The sequence below is a fragment of the Mustela putorius genome, unplaced genomic scaffold (assembly GCF_011764305.1).
Source record: "Mustela putorius furo isolate JIRA1106 unplaced genomic scaffold, ASM1176430v1.1 tig00000275_pilon_pilon_pilon, whole genome shotgun sequence".
Lineage (NCBI taxonomy): Eukaryota > Metazoa > Chordata > Mammalia > Carnivora > Mustelidae > Mustela > Mustela putorius.
The window spans coordinates 7182762-7207668 of NW_025421341.1; the positions used below are offsets into that span (position 1 = coordinate 7182762).

The 24907-nt window shown below is 45.4% G+C and overlaps 1 protein-coding gene across 10 annotated transcripts in view; it reads right to left on the bottom strand.

Annotated features, from left to right (window-relative positions):
• FLACC1 (flagellum associated containing coiled-coil domains 1) overlaps nucleotides 1-24907 on the bottom strand; it is a 32901-nt gene that overhangs the window by 1367 nt on the left and 6627 nt on the right. For 8 of the 10 annotated variants that reach the window (XR_006606345.1, XR_006606344.1, XM_013062333.2 and 5 more), the window contains 13 exons: nucleotides 23824-23983; nucleotides 23127-23201; nucleotides 17144-17192; nucleotides 15486-15619; nucleotides 13979-14072; nucleotides 13179-13240; nucleotides 11325-11422; nucleotides 10246-10298; nucleotides 8484-8583; nucleotides 8111-8214; nucleotides 4635-4697; nucleotides 1901-1990; nucleotides 1487-1596 (listed from right to left, as the gene is read on the bottom strand). Coding sequence is in view for 8 of the 10 variants with exons in the window: in XM_013062333.2 (XP_012917787.1) it covers nucleotides 1487-1596; nucleotides 1901-1990; nucleotides 4635-4697; nucleotides 8111-8214; nucleotides 8484-8583; nucleotides 10246-10298; nucleotides 11325-11422; nucleotides 13179-13240; nucleotides 13979-14072; nucleotides 15486-15619; nucleotides 17144-17192; nucleotides 23127-23201; nucleotides 23824-23936 (1145 nt within the window). In the remaining 2 variants the exon portion in view is untranslated. Of the gene's footprint in view, nucleotides 1-1486; nucleotides 1597-1900; nucleotides 1991-4634; nucleotides 4698-8110; nucleotides 8215-8483; nucleotides 8584-10245; nucleotides 10299-11324; nucleotides 11423-13178; nucleotides 13241-13978; nucleotides 14073-15485; nucleotides 15620-17143; nucleotides 17193-23126; nucleotides 23202-23823; nucleotides 24904-24907 lie in introns of those variants that run through there. The other 2 variants (XM_045078557.1, XM_045078558.1) reach the window with 2 other exon arrangements.

The window sequence follows — 24907 nt, forward strand, 5'->3', positions numbered from 1 at the left end:
GTTCCTTCACTGGGGGCAGTTGCACACATTACTTGCAGTGGTTTTGAATTTAGTGAGATACGATATTTATGTTACCAAATTCCCAAATGAGGAATATTCTGCTGAGGGGAAACAGAGTATGCCATCCCAAAATACGCCACCTTGCATATTGATTAGTTTGAATTAAATTTACTTCAGCAACCACCAATACACGAAAGATTCTCTGGCCCTCCTTCGTCCCCCTGAAAGTAGGAAAGAAAAATATCTTCCCTGTACCAGAAGGTAGAGAGACATCCTTCTCACCAGAAATAGGGAATTTAGGGCTGAGGAGGCTGTATGAACATACCTTCGTACTTCCTCACTAATTTACCACCCCGAACCCAAACTGCTTTGTCCTGTCAATTCTTTACAGAATTGTCTCTTTGTCTAAAAGGCATAAAAGCTGCCCACTTCGGTCTCTTCTTTGAGTCTCATATTTTTATGAGCTCCTATACATTCAAAATTAAAAATTTTTTTCTCCTGTTAATCTGTCTCATGTCAATTTAACTATTAGACCAGCCAAGCAACCTATAAGGGAAAAAGGGAAAAGCTTTACTCTCCTATACTACCAAATCAACGCAATGAATAACTTCCTTTTACTAAAATATTGACCAGAATTTAAAAATGCATCTTCGGGTAATAGTGTAATTTCTGACCTGAAGTTGACTTTCACAGGAACTAAATGCAGCTGTATCTAAGTGTAAACCACTGACACCGATACCCCTAAACTCTCAGGGGATGTGGTAAAAACTCAGAGCTTCCATGGGTTGTCATGACAGTTTCTAGTCATTCATTCATTAAACAAATATTTACAAAACATCTACTATGGATTCCAACTCTATGATGTTCTGGAAGGGGCAAGACTACAGACAGACAGTGGAAAGATCAGTAATTGCCAGGAGTTGGGAGGGGAAGCCAAGAATGAATCGGTGGATGGCAGAGGACTTTAGGGATTTAAAAGAGACAAACCATGAGAGACTGTGGGCTCTGAGAGACAATCAGGGTTTTGGAGGAGGTGGAGGGGGGTCAGGTGAGCCTGGTGGTGGGTATTAAGGAGGGCACGTATTGCATGGAGCACTGGGTGTGGTGCATAAACAATGAATTTTGGAACACTGAAAAAAAATTAAAAAAAAAATAAATGAGTTTAAAAAGAAAAAAAAAATGTATCCACAGAACTGAATAAACTCAGAGACGCTCAGCTAAATTTCATGTGCCATTCTGCATTAAAACGAAGATGTAGGTAAGAGAGAGGAGTCTAGACACATTCCCCAAACCACTTGTGAACTGCGTGACCTTAGCAGGTGAGTTCTCTGTCCAGGCTCTGAGTCCGTATCTCCCTCGGGGAAGTGCCTGTGCCTTGACCTTATTAGGGAACACCTGGGTTCATCTTCCTCTATTCCTCACCCAAACTCCCTCTCGCTTTCCAAAGAAAACTCAGCCAAATCTTTTCAAGCAGCATCTTTCATACCTTAGATGAATGTTCTCTTCTGTCAGAAGCTGTATGGTATATTTAAACTTTTCTTCAGCTTCGGCAAGCTTGATCTGGAACATTTTCTCCAGATTTCCCACTGTGGCTTTCTGAAGGACATGTAAATTTTATTTACTTATTTATTTTTTTTAAAGAGTACTTATTTATTTATTTAACTGACAAGGAGAGAGAGAGAACACAAGCAGGGGGAATGGAGGCAGGGAGCCTGATGCGGGACTCGATCTCAGGACCCGGGATCATGACCTGAGCTGAAGGCAGGACCGTAACTGACTGAGCCACCCAGGTGCCCTGGACATATAAATTTTAATAGCATCCAAAACAGAGCTATATGATAGAGCTTCCCAGAGACCTGGATGCCTCACGACCCCTAACCCCACTCCAGCCAGGACTCGCCTCTTTCTGAAGTTCCATCTGGGTTTGGTAGAGGGTTGTGTTAAGTGTTTCCAGGATAACAGCTTGTGTATTCAACTCTTCCTCCATGACCTATGTAAGAAGAAACGGTTTCAGGACAACATGTCTACCCATTTACTCTCTTCTGCAGGGCACCTGGATGAGAAGGTGAAGCATCAACTTTTAACTACTCCTTCTCTTATACGGTTCAGTCATTTCATCCTGTTAAATCTATCTCCTCTATGTCTTGCCCATCTATACTCCCCTCTGCAGTCTCACTACCACTGTCTCAGATGCAGCCCTCACCGGAGCCCGTGTGGGTTGTCAAAATAGCTCCCAAACAAGTATTTATTAACGGAAAAGGCAAAACTACAGAGTCAGTAAAAAGATGAGTGATTGCCGGGGGTTGGGAGAGGAAGCAAGGGATAAACAGGTGGAGGACAGAGGACGTTTAGGCAAAGCAACTGCACTGTATGATACTGCAATGGTACATGCATTCTGCATTTGATGACATTTGACAAAACCTACAGAATCGGTAACACAAAGAGAACCCTAATGTCAATTATGGACTTCAGTTAAAAGGGATGTATCAATAATGGTTCATCAACTGTAACAAAAGGACCACACTAAAGCAAGATGTTAATAATAGAGAAAATTGTATGTTTGTATTGGGGGAGGATAAGAGGTATCTCTGCACTTTCTGCTGAATTTTTCAGTAAACCTCACATTGCTCTAAAAAAACCAGTCTTTTAATTAGGAAAAAACCCTCCTGTTGTAGACAACAGAAGTATTATGATGAACAAGACAAATATAATCCCTACTCTTAGGGATGTACATTCTAGCGAGGGAGATGTAAAAAATTAGTTAATAAAATAATTACAATAATAAATTTAAAACAAACCAAGGATAAGACAGAATATGCAGTGTAAGTTCAGGGAAAAGACAAATGTGGAATCTACATTAGGTAGATGCTGGAGAGACTATAAAAGTGAACCCGATGGGTCCTTGCTTTCAGGTGTCAGCTCTGTTCAACTCCTACATGTCCTCAGAGCTCTTCCCGTGGACTAAGCCTCCTCCCAAGATTTATAGACTAGAGAGCTTCCATTACTTACTTACTCCAACCCTTACACATTGTGTAAAGCACTGTACCAGCACATTTAGAATTTTTTTATTCACTTATTCATTCAAAAAATCAGTTGGTATTTACTGGGTATCTCGATGTGCCAGGCACTGTTCTAGCAACTAGAGATAAGTGGCAGAGAAAACAGACAAAAATCTCTGCCTTCGTTGAGTTTATCAGGTTAGACAGTTATAAATCTGCATAGAAAATAAAACAGGAGAAAGGAAGGGTTGGGTGGGTTGTTAAGCCTATAAATAGAGTGGCCCCTTGGAAGTGGCATTTAAGCAGAGACCAGAAAGGTAAGAAAGTTAGTCGTGGATATCTGGGAGACAGCTTCGTAGGAAGAGAGAATGTCAAGTGCAAAGACCTCAAGGTAGAGGATCCTGACATGTTAAAGAGAGAGCAATGGGTCCAGTGCCACTGGGGCGGCACGGTGGAGGGCAAGCTAGAGAAGGAGATGAGGTTGGGGAAAGAACCACAAGCATGGAGTAGGTAGAACAATCCCCAGGGTCAGCACAGGACTGGGAATAGTTCATTCCCACTAGCCAGAGTACACAGAGTATTGGGCAGACTACTCAGAAGGGTATAATCTGTGTGTGTGGGCGGGGGAGAGGGACTAATCTTAGACTATAGACTGCTTTAATTCTGCCTATAACAAAGCTTAAAGGTAAGGCTTGAACATACCAAACTGTTTCTAAGTAACTAAACTGCATCCCAGAACGAAGCACAACCATATTTAAAGGAATACAAAAATATTTAGCACCCAACGAGGTAAACATTCCAATGGTGGGTGTCCAATAAGAAATTACCAGACATGCAAATAAGGGAGAAAATATGACCACAAATGAGGAGCGAAATCAATTAATGATTTCGAATTAGTAGACAAGGTCGATAAAGCAGTTATTATAATACACTGGGTCTTTCTTGTTCCAAAACCTATTCCTCTACCATGCAGGACATTGAGGTCTGTTTACCCAACAATGATGAGGCCTTGCCTAAGCTCAGAGAGATCATTCCCTGATTTTATAAGGGCTCGTCTTTCCCCAAACTTCTCCATTCCAGATCCAAGTTAAATTCTCTGTGAAAGAAGAACCACAAGGGGGTTCATGGGTTTGAACAGTTTCTCTTCAAGTGTCTCCCACCTGGAAGTGCCATAATTTGCCCCAGAAGAACAGAATTCTTTGAAGAAATTGTTGGACGTGAGGTCCACTCAGAATTTTAAGGAGAGGCTTGCAGTTAAAGTTCCTAGGGGCAGTATTGTATTTTTTAGAGTTTAAAGGAAGAATTTGGTATTCAGAAGTCACGACTCTGGTGGTTTGAGCCTCACTAGAAATGGAGGGCATTTGACACTGAAGATCACACAGCACACTGCTTATAAATTTCTTCAAATTGCTCTAAAAAGACGCTAAGAGCTTTGTTTTACAGATGACTTTGTATTATAGTTCCAAAGTTCTTTTTGACCTGTTGAATCCAGCAAACTCAGCTCTAGGTCTCTGCTCCCCTACCCTTTGTTTTTGGTTTTGGAAAATTATCATAGATTCCATTTTATTGAGAGTACATAATTTTATTGATGCATTTCTAAGATCCTAATTCCACAGGAAAAATGAAAAAACTTACCTGTTTGGTCTTTCTCAGCTCCGCTAATTGTAAGGTGTCATTTTCATGCTGTTTCAACAGCTCCTAAAAATAATTTTATTTGGAAAGTGTCAGCCCTGGGGTTTCTAGGACCTCTTCATCTTCTTCTTCTTCTTCTTCTTCTTTTTTTTTTTTTAAAGATTTTATTTATTTACTTGGCAGAGAGAGAGATCACAAGTAGGCAGAGAGGCAGGCGGGGGGGGGGGGGAGAAGAAGGCTCCCTGCTGAGCAGAGAGCCTGGGGCTCCATCCCAGGACCCTGAGATCATGACTCGAGCCGAAGGCAGAAGTTCAACACACTAAGCCACTCAGGTGCCCCGGTTCCTAGGACTTCTTTCAGAGAATTAAGAAAGTCAGAATAGGGTTCTGGAATATATTCACCAAGGTTTAGATATCATTATAATGAAGCACACTTTATAGACTAATGACATGACACACTGAAGTTAAATTTTTAAAATCTTACTTATGTGCAACCTTGATAGGGTTACTATTGTTGAATATTATTAATATTGTTAAATATTTTGTTCTATCACAAATTGATCTTTATATTCAGTACAATCCCAGTCAGAATACTTTCTTGACAAACTGACTCTGAAATTTATATAGAAGGGCCAAAATTACCTTGAAAAACAAGAGCAAAATTAGATTTTTACTCCCTGATTTCAAGCTACAGTAATTGAGACAATGGTTGTCTTGGCCTAGGTATGGACTAATAAATAGTTCAATGGGACAGAATGGAACAACTAAATATTTATAGAGAAAAAAATGACCTATGACCTCTATCTCACTCCATACATAAAAATTATTCAAAATAGATCACAGAGGGGTACCTGGGTGGCTCAGTCAGTTAAGTGTCTGCCTTCAGCTCATGATCCCAGGGTCCTGGGACTGAGCCCTGCATTGGGCTCCCTGCTCAGTAGAGGGTCTGTTTGTCTCTCTCCCTCGCCCCCCCCCCCAATTCATGTTCTCTCTCTCTCTTAAATAAATAAATAAAATCTTTAAAAAGGAAACAAAACAAAATGGATCATAGAATCATAAAAACTAAAATTACAAAGCTTTTTTTTAAAAAGAGAAGATCTTTGTATCCTTGGACTAGGCAACAATTTCATAGAAAGGACACAAAAAGCTGTAACTTTCCATAAAAAGGGTGTGATTAATAATTTGGTTTTCATCAAAATAAAAAACTTCTGCACATGAAAAGATAACATGAACAAAATGAAAAGGCAAACCACAGTGTAGAAGACAATGTTTGTAATGCATATCTGACAAGGAACTTGTATCCACATTATATAAAGTACTCCTACATATCAATAATAAAAAGATAAACAACCCAAGTTTTTTCAAATGGCAAAAGACTTGAACCAACATTTCACAAAAGAAGACATATAAATTGTTTGATAAGTATAATTTTAAAAAATCACCGAACATAGTCCTCAGGGAAACTAAAACTCTAATGGACTATCACTTCACACCCATTGGAAGGGTTATGGGATACCAATATTAGTTGCTGATGATGTGGAGCAACTGGAACTCTTGTATGCTTAAGATGTAAGAGTAAAATGACACAACTACTGTGGCAAATGGCTTGGCAATTTCTTATAAAGTTAAATCTATAACTACCCTAGAAACCAATAATAACAGTGCTAGGTATATACCCAAAGGAAAAGAAAAAATGTGTCTATGGAAATACTTGTATAAGGGTGTTTATAAAACCTTTATAAAATAGGGAGGACAGGGTGCCAGGGTGTCTTAGTGGGTTAAGCCTCTGCTTTCAGCTCAGATCATGGTCTCAGGGTCCTGGGATAGAGCCCTGCATCAGGCTCTCTGCTCAGCGGGGAGCCTGCTCCCCCTCCCCCCACCTCTCTCTGCCTGTCTCTGCCTACTTGTGATCTCTTCCTCTCTGTCAAATAAATAAATAAAATCTTAAAAAAAAAAAATAGGGAGGACAGCCAATGGAAACAACCTAAACCTCCCAAAACAGGAAAATGGTAAACACATTGTGGGGTATTCTTACAAAGGAAAGAGAATGGGCAATAAAAGGTAAGAAATTACTGATAGAAATAACAAATGGATAAATTTCACAGACAGTGTGTTGAGAAAAAAAGAAGCTATATACCAAAGAGTATATACTGCATGATTCCATCTATGTAAAGCTTAAAAGCAGGTAAAACTATGGTAGTAGGAATCAAAATAGTGGTTGCCTTGGGGCAAGTGTTGAGGGAGACCGGGTTTAAGTGGAGAGGAATACAAGAGCAATTTCTGGGTTGATAAAATGCTCTATATCTTTATATAGTTGTTGGTTACATGGATGTGTACATTTGTCAAAACTCACCAAATTATAGAGTTAGGATCTCTGTGTTTTGTTAAGTGTAAACTATACTTTCATGAGAGAGAGAAAGAGAGCGAGAGAGAGAGCACGTGCAGAATTTATAGATTTATCGTTAGCATTACTGGAGAGAAAATAGGAGAGGAGAGGAGGCATGCAGAGGATCAAATCTCTCCCCACTAGAGGACTTGCTCCTCTTCTTCAGATGTCTGAGCTCTCCAGACCCCAGAAACCCTAGCCACACTGCACAGTATATCCTGTAGCCCCATTACTGTTTTTGCTGTTACAGTGAATGCCAGAAATGGGCTTTGACTGGTGAAATTAGTGGCTTTTTAATTAGCATGATGATTGGAAATGGACTCTTAAAAATGGAATATTCTGGGTAGGTATTATTTTAGAGGCATGGTTCACTTTGCAGGAAAAGAGTATAGGAATCTAACAAAACCTTTCAGCTATACCCTCAGACATGGCGTCTAAGTCTTGACCCCTAGCTGGTCCTCTGTCTGCTTAGGAGGTGCTCTGGCTGCCTGAGGCTGACTCCAGGAGTTGCAGAATCCTATCCTTGTCATGCCTTTGCAAATAGCTCCAATGAATCTTTCACCTAGGTCACCTCTCTGACCTAAAAGCTCAAGAGATGGTGGTATCATGGCTTGGAGCCTACTTGCTAATGCAGGTTTGTTTAGTAAATGTCTGCCTGTCTGGGGCCTGCTTTCACCATGACCCAACAGCAGTATCAAGGTAGTGGAGGAGTAATGAGCAGCAGTGGCTCACCCTCACCCCTGTGACTTTGAGGTAGCTCCTCTTTACTCCGAGCTGTACCTGAACCAAACTTGCTTAGTTTAACTTGCTCCACTGCCCTTTCTCTTCATCTCCAGCCAAGGATGAGGAAGAACATTCATCCTCGATGAATATTCATCATTCAATGGTGATTGACCACCATTGATGATGGTAAGACCGTCTATATAAGGACAGCAAGACTGCCGGTCTACTTGCATATATTTCTAGGGAAGCTGGGAAAGGAGGAATACGTCCATAAAGACCAAAAGCTCGACTAATTCCAGAGGCATCCCCGGAACTGGATGTCTCACTGAAGCTGCACCTTCAACTCCTCATGTGCTTTGGGCCCAACTTACCTCCTTCTCTCGAATGAAGTTCTCAAAGACAGCAGTGTAGGAGTCATTTATTTTCTTCTTTTCTTCTATTGACTCTAACTCAAACTTTTTTGTCATTTTATGTTCTGCAGAGGTGAGAAGAAATTACATGCTTGAGTAAATGTGGGGAAAGCAGACGCAGAGAGAAACTCAAAATGTTTGAAGATAATAGAAATTCCGGACTGGACTTTATAAAGACTCTATCCTTGTTGTCACTTTCTTGAAAACTCTATGCACAGCCATGTGGCCGTCACTCTTAGTGGATCTGAGGCTGCTTTTCTCAAGTTGAGACCAAACTTAATGGCAGGCTTTTGGGTACATGGGCCATCCAAAAGATAGAAGTTTCTATACTCACTCTGCTGTAGCAGGATCTTTTCCCGCTCCAACTTCTCCTCCCTCTCCCAGTCCGCCTTCTTCTTTGACCACCTGTCCTCCATTTCATCATAGATGCTGTCCTGTGGAGGCACAAAGGCACCATGAAGAAAAGTGTCCTGAGAAATGCTGCACACCAGCTCCAGGCACAGCACAGGGTCCTTTGCAGCTTCCCTCACCTGGAATGCTTGCTAGGAGTCCCTCTATGGGTGGCTGGTGGCAGCAAATTTTAGCCCATCTGGGAGCCTGCAGAACCCCTGAAATCAAGGGCAAGTTCTGCATGGTGTCTGTCCCACTGGAACTGACTTTTCTTTGAAGACAGGTAGGATTCTCCTGTCAAAGATTCACGTCAGCTCCCTCTGAGCCATGAATCACCCATCAGTAGCCCATGAGTAAGCAGGGGAAATGCCCAAGAGTTAATTTGAACACTTAGAAAACAGTGGCATGTTTTTCAGAGTGTGTTTATTTTTCCTCAGCAAATCTAACTTCCTTCGTGGTTGAGGTTAAAATAAGCCAAACCCGATGCCAGTCCTATTGGCTGGCGCAGACTTCATGGTATTGGGACTCCAGGAGGAAGAAGGCCTAGAACATTGATGTTGCCGGTAAGGTCTCAGGACCCTGAGGTCCCCTTTTCTCCAGGTTAGTGGTACAAATCACACTGGGACCAGGCATCAGAGCCTATTTGTAATTATTTGTGGCCATTTTGATAAAGGTTCTCTCTCATCATTTTCAAGACTGGTGGGCAGCTCAGTTTCCATAGAGGTCAAGCTCTCTGGTGAGGTCCAGACTGAAGCAAACATAAGGCCTAGGAAATTGGGGAATCAACCTGATGCTTTCCTAGGCCTTCCTCTATGATCTCTTTCCCGCCTGTACCAAGATACATCTTGAAAAACAAGTTTTACATAGAAGCTCAAAAGTGAAACTGAATGGTAAATAGAATTTCAGAGGTGGTGCTGGTGGTTAACTTGGTTCTTTTTTTATATAGAGTGGTTAACTGTCCTTGTTTGTTTGAGACTAAGTTGTGTCCCAGGTCTCTGAGCTTTCAATGCTACAATCTGGAAAGTCCCGGGGAAACCATGACCAGCTGGTCATGATAAAATGGCGGTTTGCTGCCTCGGCCTGTCCTGTCCACTCCTCACCCCTCCACGCTCTCACCCTCCTAGGAAGAAATCACGGCCTGCTTCCCCACGGCTCCATCAGATTAGCCGATTTAAATGAGAGAGTTACATTCTGAGATGGCTAGAGCATTCCATCTTCTGCTCGTGGCGGGGGTGGGGTGCAGTGATAGAGTCTTTTTGGATGGCAATTTGGCCAAATGTATCAGAGGCCTTTAAAATGTTTATCCTTTTGACCCAGCACTCTACTAAAACCCAAGCTATTACCAAGTACAAACAGGAAGAGCGGTTGTCTTGGGGTGGTGATAATTCTTTCTTTTTTGTTGTTGTAGTTGGTTTTTTGTATTTCCATTTTCTAATAATGAGCAGGTATGACTTTTGTAATTACAAACAGATTTTTCCGTGGGCTTCCTTAGGGTCTGAGAGACTGACTTGTCACCCATGGAAACCACCACAGTCCACAGTTCACGCCTCTCCCTGGGTGTACTCAGTGTCACCAAAGTCCAAGGACGCTGGGGATCTCGGGACATGATTTTCTGGGCCAGAGTTCTAGACTTAGCCTGCTGTCCAGCCAGGAATGAGCCTTGCCTCTGTTCCTCTCATAATCCACCAAGGAGCTCTGAATCTCACCTGATACATATGAAACATATTCTTCAAATACTTATATTCCTTTCCCATCTCATCTGGACAAAAGGAAAACAACAGGGTCATCGTCAGTCCTCTGAAACACATGTTTTCAAATTCAAGTAGGAGCTCTCTTGTACACCTTCTCCACCTCAAACTCATCCTCTATGTGTTAAAACAAATCTTGTACCTAGGAATCCCTCTGGAAGCTTATTAGAAATCCAGGTGCCTGAACCCCCCCCCCCCAACTCCAGCCAAACCTATAGAATTGAGGTCTCAGAGGAGAGGCCACCTGTGGATAATATGCTACTCAGGTAATACTGATCCAAACCAATCATGAGAACTAATCCCCGGGGGTAAACCAACATCTTGGGGTGGGGGATGCATCTGCTTTGTATGCATCTGCTTCTCCCTTTTTAAAATAATGTTTCCTAGTGTACATTGCTTTTGAAAATGATAAATGTTCTCTTTAGAAAATTGGAAAGCCAGCAAGCTATAAATATCCCCTTTTAAAAATGTAAGGCAAAGGAAAGAGAGATTCTAGAATTTCTCCTTCTCCCTGTGGAGATTAGTCTACAGCCTCAGAATTCTGAAATATATATATTTTGCCCTTCCTAAGGGCAGCGGAAATCATGGGATAAATGGCCAACATGACCCTTATGTACTGTAAGGCCATACAAATCATAGTGTGTCTGTTAAAATATAATGAAACACTATCATTTTACAGGTGAGGTCACTTGCTGAATTATAATAGTATATTTATAGAATTAAAAAATATATTTTAAAAAGTGATTTCACATTCTTATCTCTCTGATGAAGGCAGGTACTATTGTCCTCAATTCCTAGATGGGATAAATGAAATTAAGGAACTTGCTCAGATCCCAGCACTTGGTCACAAGCCAGTCTATGTCCTGGGTGGGAGAAGGACACTGGTGATGTGGTTTCCCTCTTTCCAGTTTCATTCTCAGTCACTCGCCCTCTCAGAGCTGTAGGAGGGTGTCTGGAAAGCCTAGCCACAACCCATCCATGGCCCTGCTCACCCTCTTGCCCCTCACCAGGGTCATTGTCCCCTGTCCAGACAGTACCTAGTTTTTCCTGGGCAGCCAGCTTCTCTGCCTTCAACGATGCTTTGTAGCTGTTCTCCAATTGACTGAGCTCTGCTGCGTGAGCTTCTTTGAGTTCCCTGTGTGAACCGGGGAAAGGGCTATAGTCATTAACCAGTGAAAAGCAGTCTGCAGCTGAGCTGTTCCACTCGGGGAATCCTAGCTTCCCTCCTTCACACAGGAAGCTGTGGGCAGCCCGCAGGGCCCTCACTGCCTGAAGCCCTTCTCCTGGCATCCACCCAGAAAAAGGTGAGGTGGCCAGTTTTTACGGACCATTATTTTGAATGGAGCCAGTGGGGGCCATGACTCCCTGCCAACAGCTCAGTCTTTGTTTATGGCTGTCTTGGGAAACTGTGGACTGCATTAGCATCCAGGATAATCTTAGAGCTCAGGGTCTCTCGGTCTCTCTCTCTCTTTTTAAAAAAGATTTATTTATTTGATTCGGGAGGAGAGGGCGTGGAAGAGGGAGAGAGAGAATTCCAAGCAGACTCCCCACTGAGCACAGAGCTCAGGGCAGGGTTTGAACTCACCACCCCAAGAGCATGACCCCAGCTGAGAGCAAGAGTCAGGTTGCTTAACTGACTGAGCTACCCAGGTGCCCTGAGCCCAAGGTCTCTTTAACCTTCATTCCAGAGGCAGAAGTTGGCAGTGGTCAAGGTGATTATTAAAGTGAAAGGCTATATGAGCTGTCAAGCCAAGAGAAGACGTGGACGAACATTAAATGCACCTTAGTAAGTGACCAAAGCCAACCCATGAAGCCCACATGCTGTACAATTCCAGCTGGATGACATTCTGGAAAAAGCACAGCTAGGGAGACAGTGAAAAGATCAGCTGTAGCCAGGGGCTGGTGGGGAGGGAGTGATGAATGCGCAGAGCACAGAGGATCTTCAGAGGCAGTGAAACTACTCTAATGGTCCAATAATGGTGGACGCTGTCAATATACATTTGTCAAAACCTATAGAAGACACACCAGGAGTGAACTCTAACGTCAGCTCCAGACTCTGGCTGATCATCGTGTGTCCGTGCAGGTTCATCAGCTGTAACAAACGCACTCCAGGGGTGCGGGGAGATTACTCAGGTTGTGGGGCTGTGGGCTTAGGCTGTCCATGGGAATTGGTTGTCCTTTGGGTCCTATTTTACTATGAACCTAAAACTGCTCTAAAAAATAATGAAATCTATTCTAAAACAAATAAGTTACTTATTACTTTTTGAAAGTCAATCTATGACTCAACCATGTGTTGAGCTGGCGGCTCTGGGACCCAGCGCGTGGGTGCTTTGCAGGTTTCCTCACCCACACAGATGACACACCTTCTTTTACTTTCCCTTGGCTTGTCTTTGAGGCTCTAGTTCCTCTCCCTCGTATACCTTCTTCCTGTTCTGCCCACAGCCTGGGAATAGCCAAGAACAGTAGAGATGACAGGACCAAAAAAAAAAAAAAAAAAAAAAAAAGAGAGAGAGAGACAGAGAGAGAGAGAGAAAGAGAGAAAGAGGGGGAGGAAGCAAGAGGGGCGGGGGAAATAGGAGGCGGTGCCTAAGCTGAGAGTAGCCGTTGTTGGCCACAGAAGTCTCAAGGAGAACAAAAAATGACACTCCTCAGCAAGCAACAGAAAGGGAGATGATTGAAAGGAAGTCATGGGATGAGAAAGTGCGACACCAGGAACAACTTTCTTTGTGCTGCATTTGGTGGCTTCAAATCAAACCATCCTGCCCCTTTCCCCCCACCTCCACCTGCCCAGCTCCATGGGGCGATGTCTGAAATCTCAGTGAGCTGACATCCTGCAGGGAAGCAGAAGGCTTAGAGCCTCCAGCCCAGAGGGCTTGTGCCAGACAGCATACCTGTTCTTGTTTTCGAAGTTCTCCTTCATCTCCGCGCAGCGCAGAGCCATTTCATCCGAGAGCTGCAAACAAGGCCGGCATTAATGATGCAGGATCGAGGACCCCACTCCCATGCAATCTGCAATTTTGGAGAAACCTTCCAGTCCATGGGGGTTGGCTGTACCCCTCTGCCTCCCCTGATTGTGTGGGGCCATCCCAGACAGCAGGGCGCTACTGAAGGGCCGGCCTGCTGGGCAGTCAACCTTCATAAGCGGGTTTCAATGACCACCAGCAAGTAGGGTGTGGGGGAGGCTGCTTTCGAGCATTGTCAGGTTTCTCCCTCCAGCCCAGGTCAGCAGGCACCCCTGCTGGAGGTGGGGAAGACAAGCCTGGTAGAACGGATGGTAAAATCTACAGGAAGAGTCACCAAAGTCCCAGGAAACACGGAGAGCGCAAGCTGACATCCGCAGATTCTGAAGGGGGTTTGGCAATTTTAACAGCAGCAGGAAGTAGGAACTGGAGGCTTCTGGGCCAATATGGGACCACAGTGGATGCATTAGTGGCACGGTTGGCACAAGGAAGAGCCTTAGCATGCCCTGACGTTGCACTAGCCACAGCAAGCCCGAGGGGACTCAGCCAGCACCCCCTGATGTGGTTTTAGTGGCAATGAACACACTGGAGGCACCTGAAGAGGTCCTGGAGATTGAGTTAGCTCCCACGAGTGCAGTGCTTGGCGTCTGGCTGGAACCATGGCAGCTGATCTGAAAAAGTGGGTCTTCCCCTCTCCCATAGAGATATCGCCTAACTCAAGGCTCACTCACCAGTTTCTGGGCAGACTGATGGTCTCTGTTCATTTGCTCAATGATCACGGTCAGCTCTGAGATCTGCTCTTCTAGGTCGGTAATGATATCAGCCCTACAGGACAAATCGTCCGTCCATTACCCACAGAGTTTCCATTCCATGCCAGTCAGGCACCTCCCTGTCTGTGACTGTCTGCCCTGGTGAGAGCCAGGCCGTGTTGTGCACTGGCTGCCTCATCATGGGGCCGGGGGCAGAGGCGGAAAGGCAGTCCAGTGGGGAGGACATTGGGCAACATGGCGGTTGAGCCTCAGACCCAGCTCTTTTGGGTAAGCTAGCCTAAAGCAGGGGGGCATGGGGAGAAGGGATGGGGAGGAGTGGGTTGGTCACCTGTTGACTAGAAAGGAGAATGTCAGAAATCTGTGAGGGTTTGACCTTGATTCAGTAATGACAGTTGAAATGGAGGAGGAAGAATTCAGAGGCTTGGGAAATGGGAAGGTGGGGGATGGGGCCGATGCTGCCGGAGTCACAGACAAGGAGTGGTTCGCCCATGGGACAAAGAGGTGATTTCAGGGCACGGCCTTCATGATAGAGAACTATGTTCTGTGTCTGAGTCTGAAGCCTCCAGGATGTCGGGAAGTTATTTATCTCTGGTTGAGCTGGAGTAGACGACAGTGGGCAGTGCTGTGCGCAGGGTGGCAGAGAGGAGGTCCTCCGGGAGAGAGAGGGTGTGGGAGGAGACAGGGAAGGAGAGACATGGATGAGATCCAGGAGGTCGAGCGGCTGTGGGAGCTGATCTCACACAGCACTGGAGGATAGAGTGGGAAGGGTCTGAATGACAGAGCGGACAGCACCACACTCAACGGGGGTGGACCCAGCCCAAGTCTTCCACGCGGTGCCTCACGGAGGCATGAACTGACTGAGATCTTCCGGCACGATAAGAAAGAGATGCATCTCAGCCCCTCTGAAACCCTGACTTGACTCTTACTTTTTCCCTTTCCAAATTCAGACTGTTTTATGAATATGTCATCTGCTTGTCTTTCTAGGAACAAGTGATTTCCTTTTGAGACAAATTATCCTACAGCCAGTCATTTTTCAGATCAGTTTCCTGATTTGAGCTTCATCCTGTCTTGAATGGGATCAGGCAGAGAGGTGGGGCGTGGAGACGAGCTCGCAGGGATGGGGAGTGAAGTGACCTTGCACTACCTTCAGAACAGGGGCTGGGTACACGGTGGAAGTTAGGGGCTTCTCCCTGAGGCCCGGCCAAGCCCAGCAGGGAAAGCCCTGAGAAACTGGAAATATATTGATCCAAGGATATTACTAGGAAAAAAAATTTTTTTTTAAGATTTTTAATTTATTTTTTCGACAGACAGAGATCACAAGCAGGCAGAGAGACAGGCAGAGAGAGAAGGGAAGCAGGCTCCCCGCTGAGCAGAGAGCCCGATGCGGGGCCCCATCCCAGGACCCCGGGACCACAACCCAAGCCGAAGGCAGAGGCCTCAGCCCACAGAGCCACACAGGCACCCCTACCTGGAAATTTTGATTTTGTCCATGATCTCTGACTTCAGCTGCTTTTTCTTCTCGAACATTTCATCTCCCAAGGTGACAGAAATCTGCTCCCTATTTCGAATGAGGCGATAGCCAGGGGACACATTTATCACTTCCTGGGCATCAAGGTGGAAGGTGAGATAATATTGTAGACTTGGAGTGCGGAGATGCCTCCAAAGCTTCCACTAGAGTGCTACTCACATCTCAAGCTAGAGACAGGACGTGGGATTCCTGAGCCCACGTCCCTCCTGCACCCTTCTCCCGATACCCCTCCCCCTCATGCCTCCAGCCCGGATGTCTCTCCTGAGATCCAGCTGCAAGACTCAAGTGGTTTGTGGATGTCCCCAGAGATCCAACATGGGCACAGCCCTACTGAGGACGCCCCACTTGGCACTGCCCCAACCCCGTGCTTCGTCTGTGTTCTCCACACGGCTGGAGGCCAGGAGGCTGTCAGGTGCCCTGGAGATTGCTCACTTTTCGGAACTAGACAGGTCAGTGTTCAAATCCTGGCTCTGCCCCCAACCATAGTTATCTGTGTACCTCAGTTTCCTCATCAGAAAAGGATGAGGAAAATATAACTCTTCCTCAAAGGACTTTTGTGAGGAATGCCAAGGTAACACGAGAAAATGTCTAGCACAGTCATGAAAACAAACAAACATGCTTATTTTAGTCTGTTCTTCTTCTGTTCTCCACTAGACCAAAGTCAGGAATCCGGCAGGGTTCCCAGCCAGCAGGGACTAGGATAAGACTGTAGCTTCTCAAGTTGTACAGGACAGCCCTAGCCACCCCGCCCCCCTGTCATTGTTCTCTCTTAAATGTACCCCAGCTTCCTTTTCTCCTCTCTGCACTCCTGCGCCTGGCAGAGCCCGGGGCCACCTTCATCCTTCTCTGTGGCTTTGGCCATACCTTCCCAGCTGGCCTCTCTGCCTTTATTCTAGGTCCCCTAACATTCATCAGCCTCTCCATCTGGAGGACAATTACATTTTTATTATTTTTTCCTCACTATTAAGGAACCGCATGATTTTTATTTAAGGGGAGAAAAAAGAAAATAGATAAAACCAGAAAGTACTTATAAAAAGCATCAATAATATCCCATCCGCTAATGTTTGTTTCTAGAAGGTAAATCTTATCTGGTGCTGGGCCTATGTCAGACCTGCAAAGGCTCCCAGACACCGGAAGGATGAGGCCCAAACTCCTGGGCAGCCACAGAGATCCTTCTGGGTTTAGTTCCCACCTCTTTCTCCAGCAGGGTCCTGGCCCTGCCCCCGTCTAGTGCCCTGGTGCACCTCCTCCCGCATCTGTGGGCTCCCAAGTGTGGCAGCAGGATTCTGACATGTGGGCATGAGCCTGGACCAGTTGTCTGTCTGGGTTCCTGGGAACACTCTCCTTGCCCTACACAAGGCAGTAGGGAGTGGTAATTAGACGCTCTCTCTTGGGTCTGGCTGAGATGAGTTCCAGTCCTTTTCCAGTCCTCTATACAATAATGTTCCAGTTCCAGTCCTATATGCAATAATGACAGCCCCTCCTCAGAGGATCGTTGCAAAGACTGATGAGGTAGGTACGCGTAAAAGGCCTATGCCTGCATACAGCAGGCACTCCATAAATGTTAGTCCCACTGCCCTCTGGGTGTTTTTACTCACAGTAGGTAATGCAGTGCTCTCCTCTTGTTTTCCTAAATGGTCTGTCACTCTGCAAGAGAAAGGCGTGCTCAAAAATCATCCAGGAACAAGGAAAAGTTCAAAGCTTAGAAGCTACATCCTGACCCCACCCATCTGTAAAAAGTGACAGGGCCAGAATGATCTCTGAGGCCCCTTTCAGCTCTCAAAATGTTCCACTCAGGGGACTAGGGAATGTTCAACGGTCCAGGGATCGGTATACACACTGATCAAAACGCAGGTAGTAAAAAATGGGGAGTTAACTAGTGATGCCTACTAGAACCACTCCTGGGATAGGAGCCAGGAGGCTCCGCTGAGACTCCAAAGGGCCCCCATGGCGTGTAATCTCAGAGGCACACGTTAAGGACACTTACATTGTCTGCCCAAGGGCCTTTCTTGTTTGCCCCAGAAATGAATGATATGGGACCTGAAACAGTCAGGGAAGAGAATTCAGCATAAGCAAATGGCTACTATTCTGAGATCCGGTGTTAATCCTTGTCATAATGGCTGTTGTATTCAGGGGCAGGAACATGAGCTAACAGGCGCCCCACATCGAGCTGTAAGGGAGCTCACCGGGAGGCTGAAAGACTGGAACAAGTGTAACGAGCTTCTGATGTGCTCGCGAGAACAGTGAGAGCCAGGGCCTCTCCCCTCTGCCTCAACACACACGTACACACACACCACACACCACACACACCCACCTACACACACCTTCAGGCAACCGCTGTGAAGAGAGACAACGGAAGCCTGCTCTAGGAGTTCCGTCTCCCTCCACAATCAACGCAAACACTGTATCTCTAAGGGCTGTGGACTGGTTACCATGATGTGTGACTGTTTCCAAGTGTGCCGGGTGTGGGTATGCGGTTGGGAGGATTTTTCCTGGTGGAGGCAGTTCCTCCGGGTTTAATAAAGTCTGGTTTGGATCCCACATCTCCCACCCTGGAAAGGGGCCTCCAGAGAGGCCCTGGTGACTCTCTTGAGAAAAACAGCCCAAGGATTTGTCTACTCTAGACATGACCACCAAACTTTTATTTTAGTTGGCAAAAACATGACTCCTTGTAAAAAATGGGCATGAGTGCACAATATACATTAATAATATAACAGGGCTCACAGGCAATTTAAAAGATTTAAAACTACTGGGGCAACTGGGTGGCTCAGTTTGTTAAGTGTCTGACTCTTGGGTTTCATCTCAGGGTTGTGAGATCAAAGCCCCGAGTTGGGCTCCACACTCAGTGGGGAGTCTGCTTGGGATTCTCAATCTCTGTCTGCCTTTTCTATCACCCCCCGCCATGCTCTCTCTCTCTTTCTCTAAATTTTTGGGACGTGGGGGTGACTCAGTCGGTTAAGCATCAGCCTTCAGCTCAGTTCATGATCTCAGGGTCCTGAGGCCCTGTCGGGCTCCCTGCTCAGTGAGGAGCCTGCTTCTCCCTCTTCCCCTCACTCCTGCTTGTGAGCTCCTGCTCTTTCAAATAAATAAATAAAATCATTTTTAAAATACTTAAAACCACTTAAAATACAGCTCAACTCCTCTATCAACCATATACTCCCATCCATAAACCAGAACCCTTTACAAAGCTATTTGGTTTGCTTACTCTGAATTTAGGAAAGCCTTGGGGTGATGGTGGTGGGGTGGGCTGGGAAATCATTGAGTAGCCTGGGTCTCTTTAAAAAGCTGAGCATGGATTGAGTTTATGTCTTTTTGTTGTTGTTGTTCTTGGTAGATCTCCTTGAGCACAGAGGCCTTCCACAGCCTTGCACTCAATTCAGAGCTGCTCTAAGGGTCAGAGTATGGCTTATGGGCACTTATTTTGTTGGGATTGTGTTTCACATCTCTGAAAAGTAAAAAGAGTGGTCGATCCAGAATGCCTCTCTTTGACTCTTGTTTTTCCTTGTCAACCTACTCAGGTGACTCCAAATACACTAACCAAATCCTGAAATTATACTGATGCCAAAGAGCCTCACATTTTCTCATATGATGAATTCAAGGAGTGGTTAATGTATGCAAACCACAGTGCTCCTTTCCAAGAGAAATGGAATGAGATGTGATAGTTTATATTTAAGAAGAGAAAAAAGGGTGGGGGGCACATAAATACTGAAAACAGAAGAAGAAAAAGTTAAGTGCTATGAAGAATTACAGATAAAGCCATTTGCCAACTGTGTCTCCCAGTCGTTCAGAGCAATCAGCCTACTGCCATTTTTCAAGGTCCTGATATATTAAAAAAAAAAAAAAAGAAGAATTGCTGAAGCAAGGTGAGGACAATTATGTTGTAGTTCATATGTGAGAATTAAAACTTTTGAAATACAGGGGCACCTGGGTGGCTCAGTGGGTTAAAGCCTCTGCCTTCAGCCCAGGTCATGGTCTCAGGGTCCTGGGATCGAGCCCCGCATCAGGCTCTCTACACAGTGGGGAGCCTGCTTCCCCTTCTCTCTCTGCCTGCCTCTCTGCCTACTTGTGATCTCTCTCTATCAAATAAATAGCATCTTTTAAAAAAAACTTTTGAAATACAAAAATAACATTGTATGTTTGCAAGGAAATTATAGAATTAGCAAAAAATGTAATTCACAGAGATGTGTGTCTGAGGCTGGAGGTCCAAGTTAAAGGTTGACGGGTGAACAGATTCTTCATGTCCCCATTTGTAGGTCATGTCAGTGTCTACCTGAGCCCCTTCCTGTGAAAACTCCTGCTCCCAGCTGCTCCATTGCCCAGCCTCACTCACTGCTGACTCAGTAGGGCTTGGAGACTGGCTGATGTGAAGCTCAGTGAGTAGAGTGTCACTGGAAAGTTATAAATACAGTAAATCGGTCTTTGAATTTTAAAAGTACCCACAAATTGTCCCTCACCATATTGCAAAGCAGGACTAGGACAGTGTTAGCTGGGGCTAACTGGTGGGCAGACTGGAGCTGTGGGTATGAGTTAGGTTGTTCCCAGCAAGAGGTATGGGGAGACTGAGGCCTTGAGCTTGCCTATGAATTGGGGTCAGATAAGACCTACAGGGGTGATCAAGCCAGGAGTCCTAGCGCACAGAAGGCAGGATCTAGGAACCAGCTCACCTACACGACCATTCAGTTGATCCCTTGTTATGAATGGATCCCACTCCAGTCGGACTTGGTCACCTCCACCATTGAAACAATCCTCTTCACTGTCACCAAGGACCTTCAGGCCATTCAACCCAACAGTATTTCTTAGCCTTCATCTCAATTACTTATCAGCAGTATTTGACACAGATAATTAGACCCTCCTTCTTAGAACATGTTTGTCATTTTGCTTCTAGGACACCAGGTAGATGATCCTTCATCTACCTCACTGGCCACTCTTTGTCAGTCTTCTTTTGGGGTCTTTCTGACTTCTCAACCCCAGAGTGCTCCCAGTTTCTGTTCTCCTGCTCTTCTTACTTCTGGCTCCACTCCCTGCCGGGGAGATCTCATCAAGGCCGGGGCTCTAGGTCTCCTGTGTATGTCGGTGACTGTCAAATGGGTATCTGCAGCCCAGACCTCTCTCCCAGACCCATATATCCAACTGCTTACTTGACATTGCCACTTGGATAGTGTGAGGCATCTAGAACTTTCTACGCTCAAACGCCTATAAATATGCACCTCCTGCAGTCTTCCCCAATTGCAGAAAATGGTAATTCCATCCTTCCTGTTGCTCAGCTCCCAAGTTTTGAAGTCATCATTGACTCTTCCTTTTGCTTTTCTCTCGTACTTAACACCTTTCCCATTAGCAGGTTCTACCAGTTTCTATCTTCAGAATGTATTTCAAGGCAACTACTTCTCTCCACCTGTGTTGTTTCCACCAGGTCCAAGCACCATCTTCTCTTGTTTCTGTGCCTACAATTACATCTTATCGGGCCTCCCTGATTCTACCCTTGGTCACTGTAGTCCATTCTCAACACAGTAGCCAGAGCAGTCCTTTGAAAATGCAAGTTGGATCAGGTCACTCTTCTCAGAATCATCTGATGCCTTTCTGTCTATAATGGGCTGGACTGGGTCCTCTGAAATGTCATATGTGGCAGTACTAATCCCTGGTACCTTCTAGGGCCTTTAAAGGGAGATTAAGTCAAATGAGGCCACTGGGGTGGGCACGAATCCAACCTTACTGGTGTCCTTGTAAGAGAGTCAGGACACACACAGAGACACAAGGGACAGGCAGCCGCAAAGAAAAGACCAGATGAAGAGGCAGCAAGGTGGCTATTTACAAGCCAAGGAGAGAGTCTGGAGAGGAAACCAACCCTGTGGGCACTTGGTCTTTGACTTCCAGCCTCTAGAACTGTGAGAAAATAAACTTCTGTTGTGTAAGTCACACAGTCTATGGGTTTTATGTTGTTGTTGTTGTTTGTTTGTTTTGATATGGCAGGCCTAGCAGCTAATACATTGTCCCTTTCAAAGTAAAAGCCAAAGTCCTTACACAGTCCAGCAAACTTTACTCTACGAGTTTCTTTTCTTTTTTTTTTTTTTTTTAAGATTTTATTTATTTATTTGACAAGAGATCAAAAGTAGGCAGACAGGCCGGCAGAGAGAGAGGGCTGAGGTAGCAGGCTCCCTGCTGAGCAGAGAGCCTGATGAAGGGCTCGATCCTAGGACCCTGGGATCATGACCTGAGCTGAAGGCAGAGGCTTAACCCACTGAGCCACCCAGGCGCCCCATACTGCACGAGCTTCTTATTGCTGCTCCAAAAGTTACTACAAGCTCAGTGGCTTGAAACAAAGCCAATTCATTACCTCACAGCTCTAGGTGTCAAAGTCTGAAATGGGTCTCACTGGGCTAAAAAAATTCCAGGTGTTGACAAGGTTATATTCCTCCCAGAGACTCCGCAGGAAAATTTGTTTCCTTGCCCTTCCCAGCTCCTAGACGCTTCCCATGTTCCTAGCGGCCTTCTTTCTCCATCAGAGCCAACGATTGCCTCACATCTCCTCTTTCACGCAGAAGGAGCTTGGTGATGACTTTGGGCCCACCCGGATAATCCGGGATGATCTGTCCATCTCAGAGTCAGTGATTAGCAAACCTCATTCCATATGCAACCTTACTTTCCCCTTGGTGAGTAACAGAGCATAATCACAGTTTCCAGGGTTTAAGATGTGGGCATCTTTGGGGGGTCATTATTCTGCCAACGACATTCGTCATCTCTGCTACTTCTCTCCCCTCATCTCCCACCGCTGTCTCCTTACACCCTCCACGCCTGCCACACATACACCCTCCGTGCCTGCCACCCAGGCCTCTTTGCTTTTCTGGAAAAGACCAAATGGGCCAAACGGGTCCCCACTCCGGGCCTTCGTACTTGCTGTTCCCTCTGCCAGGAGTGCTAGTCCCAGTCCTGCTGTCCCTTTTATACAGGAGTGCCCTGAGCTCCCGATAGAAAATCACAAGCCCACCCTCTCCATCCCCTTCTCCCTTGTCTGTGTTCTTTTCTCCGTGGCACTGGGACGCACTGGCTGTTTTCACTTGTTTCTATCTACTCTCCCCGCTAGAATGTAAGCTCCAGGAGCAGAGTCTCTGCTATATGCGTGGCTGTTTCCTTGCAACTGAAACAATGCCCAGCAAATAATAGGGGCTCAACAAATATTTTCCAAATAAATAAATATATTGAATAACAAGATTCGTGCCAAGGCCTAAAACTAAGTCATACTTCCAAGTTTATAAATGATGGATAACAATTTGATTTTTGAGTGAAAACAGATCTACAAGCTACAGAAAAACTTAGACATAGAAAAATAATCAGTAAAAGAATGAGTCACCTCCATAAATACCAGGGAGGCTCCCCAGGCTCTTTGTCTATGACAAGCATTGCATATTGTTCATTGTAGGGCAGGAAATAGCGGCTCTCAGGGCCACCCTAACCGAGAGCTCATTTGTTGTGACTTTGAAAGCTGTGGGTGCAGAGGGCCACACAATTTGCATGTAGATCGGAGTTATGGGGGAAATTCTAGTGGATTCTAGCAATTCCTGCCCCCAGGGACATAAAAATACTCACTTCGGGCCAACAAAAGGTTTTGTTGTTGGCTGAACATAACTTTGTTTTTTTGCAGCTGGAGGAAGAGGAGCTAGCCTGCAAGTGAAAAAGAAGTGATGGAAGAGAGAAAATTAGAAATGCAGAAACCTGTGTCAGCACTCTCAGATGAGGCCGGTGGCTGCCACGATGACTCAAAATCAGAATATGTGCTCCGACTGCTGAAATCTTGAAAGTCAGGGAATCTCTAGTGGAAGGAGGTTTAGTTGAGGTTCACTTCCCAGGGGACCCTGGGTCGGCAGCACAGCTTGTCCCTCATGGGGAGTATAGGGCCCTTTGGTTAGAAGCCACCCTTTCCCTGCTGCACTCACTCTGAGATTTCCTCATTTCAAATGACCCTGAGCGGTCCTGAGATCGAGCCCTGCATCAGGCTCCCTGCTCAGAGGGAAGTCTGTTGCTTCCTCTCCCTCTGTGTGCTCTCTCTCTCTCTCTCAAATAAATAAAATCTTAAAAAATAAAATAAAATAAAATAACACTGAGCCTAAGCAGGACTGGCAGGAGCCACGTGCTGCCGACAGGTGGGCTGGGAGCGCTGTGTGAACGTAGGCTTTCTGGCCTTCTTGGGATTTTGTTGCCTACTTGACTGGACATATTGAAAGAGAAAGAAGCCTGCAAATGGAAACCTAGTCCCTGGGTTCGATTTCATCCTTATATTCCTTACTTGGGTTTCCCTATGGAGGTCTTGGTTGGTGGCCGAGGGGTCTTGATTAGCTTCCGTGGTCCCAGGTTCCAGGGGTCCCAGCAGGTGCAGTAGATGAGAGGGTTGGGGTACATGGCAGGAGCTCAGAGGGACTCTTGGCTGCTAGATCAGGAGGCTCTTGCTGAAGTGGGAAAGTAACAGCAGAGTTACACCATTAAGAGTCAAAGCAGCAACACCTAGAAACCAATTAGAAAGGACCTAGCAAAGGCCCAAAGCACAGAAGGTAGGATGGTAGATTCTGGAACCTGTTGATCTGGTGCAAGGTCTTGATTACAGAGTAACATCCCACCCTTTGGCACCTCGGAGACTTGACCTGAAAGCAATTTAAAATTTGCCACCCTTGAGTGCTTACTGAGAGCCAGGTACACAATAAATGATCGATTATTGTTATCCCGATTTTACAGAAGAGAAACCTGAGGCTCAGAATGATCACAAGCGTAGCAAGTTGCAGGGCTGGGAATGAGTACAAGTCGACCAGAATCCCAAGCCCGTACTCTGTCTGGCTACATTAGTTCTCACTGAAATGAGAAGTTCCTACAGTAGGTCTTGCACTGAATTTCCTGGAAAATTAACTCTGTTACTCAAATTACAGTGCAAGTAAATGTCTCAGTTTCTCATTCCTGTTCACCTGCCCTATTATAAATCAAAACTCTTCCTTCTTGGCTCCGTGAAAACAAAAGCAAAATCCCTATTATATGCATAGAAGACGACTCACAGATAAACAGGGAGGCTTGACTCATTTGTTTATTTTCTTGGTTTTCCAGAACACCACTAAAATGATAGTATAGGATTGTGATAATAGAAAAAAATATATATTGGTCTCTCTCTGCTCCCTGTTCCCAACACAGGGGTCTTGAAACACTTGTGAATCCCAAGTGATAAGAGCACTAGAAGCATCGTTCTAATGAGGCAGTTGTGTGTGGGCTCCAGGATGCAGGCTGGTCACCAGAAAAACAAGACATGATTAAAAAATTAAGAGTTTTCAGCCTCAGTCCCTGTTCCCATGCAGCAAGGGGGGGAGAGGGGCTGGAAATGGAGTTCGTAA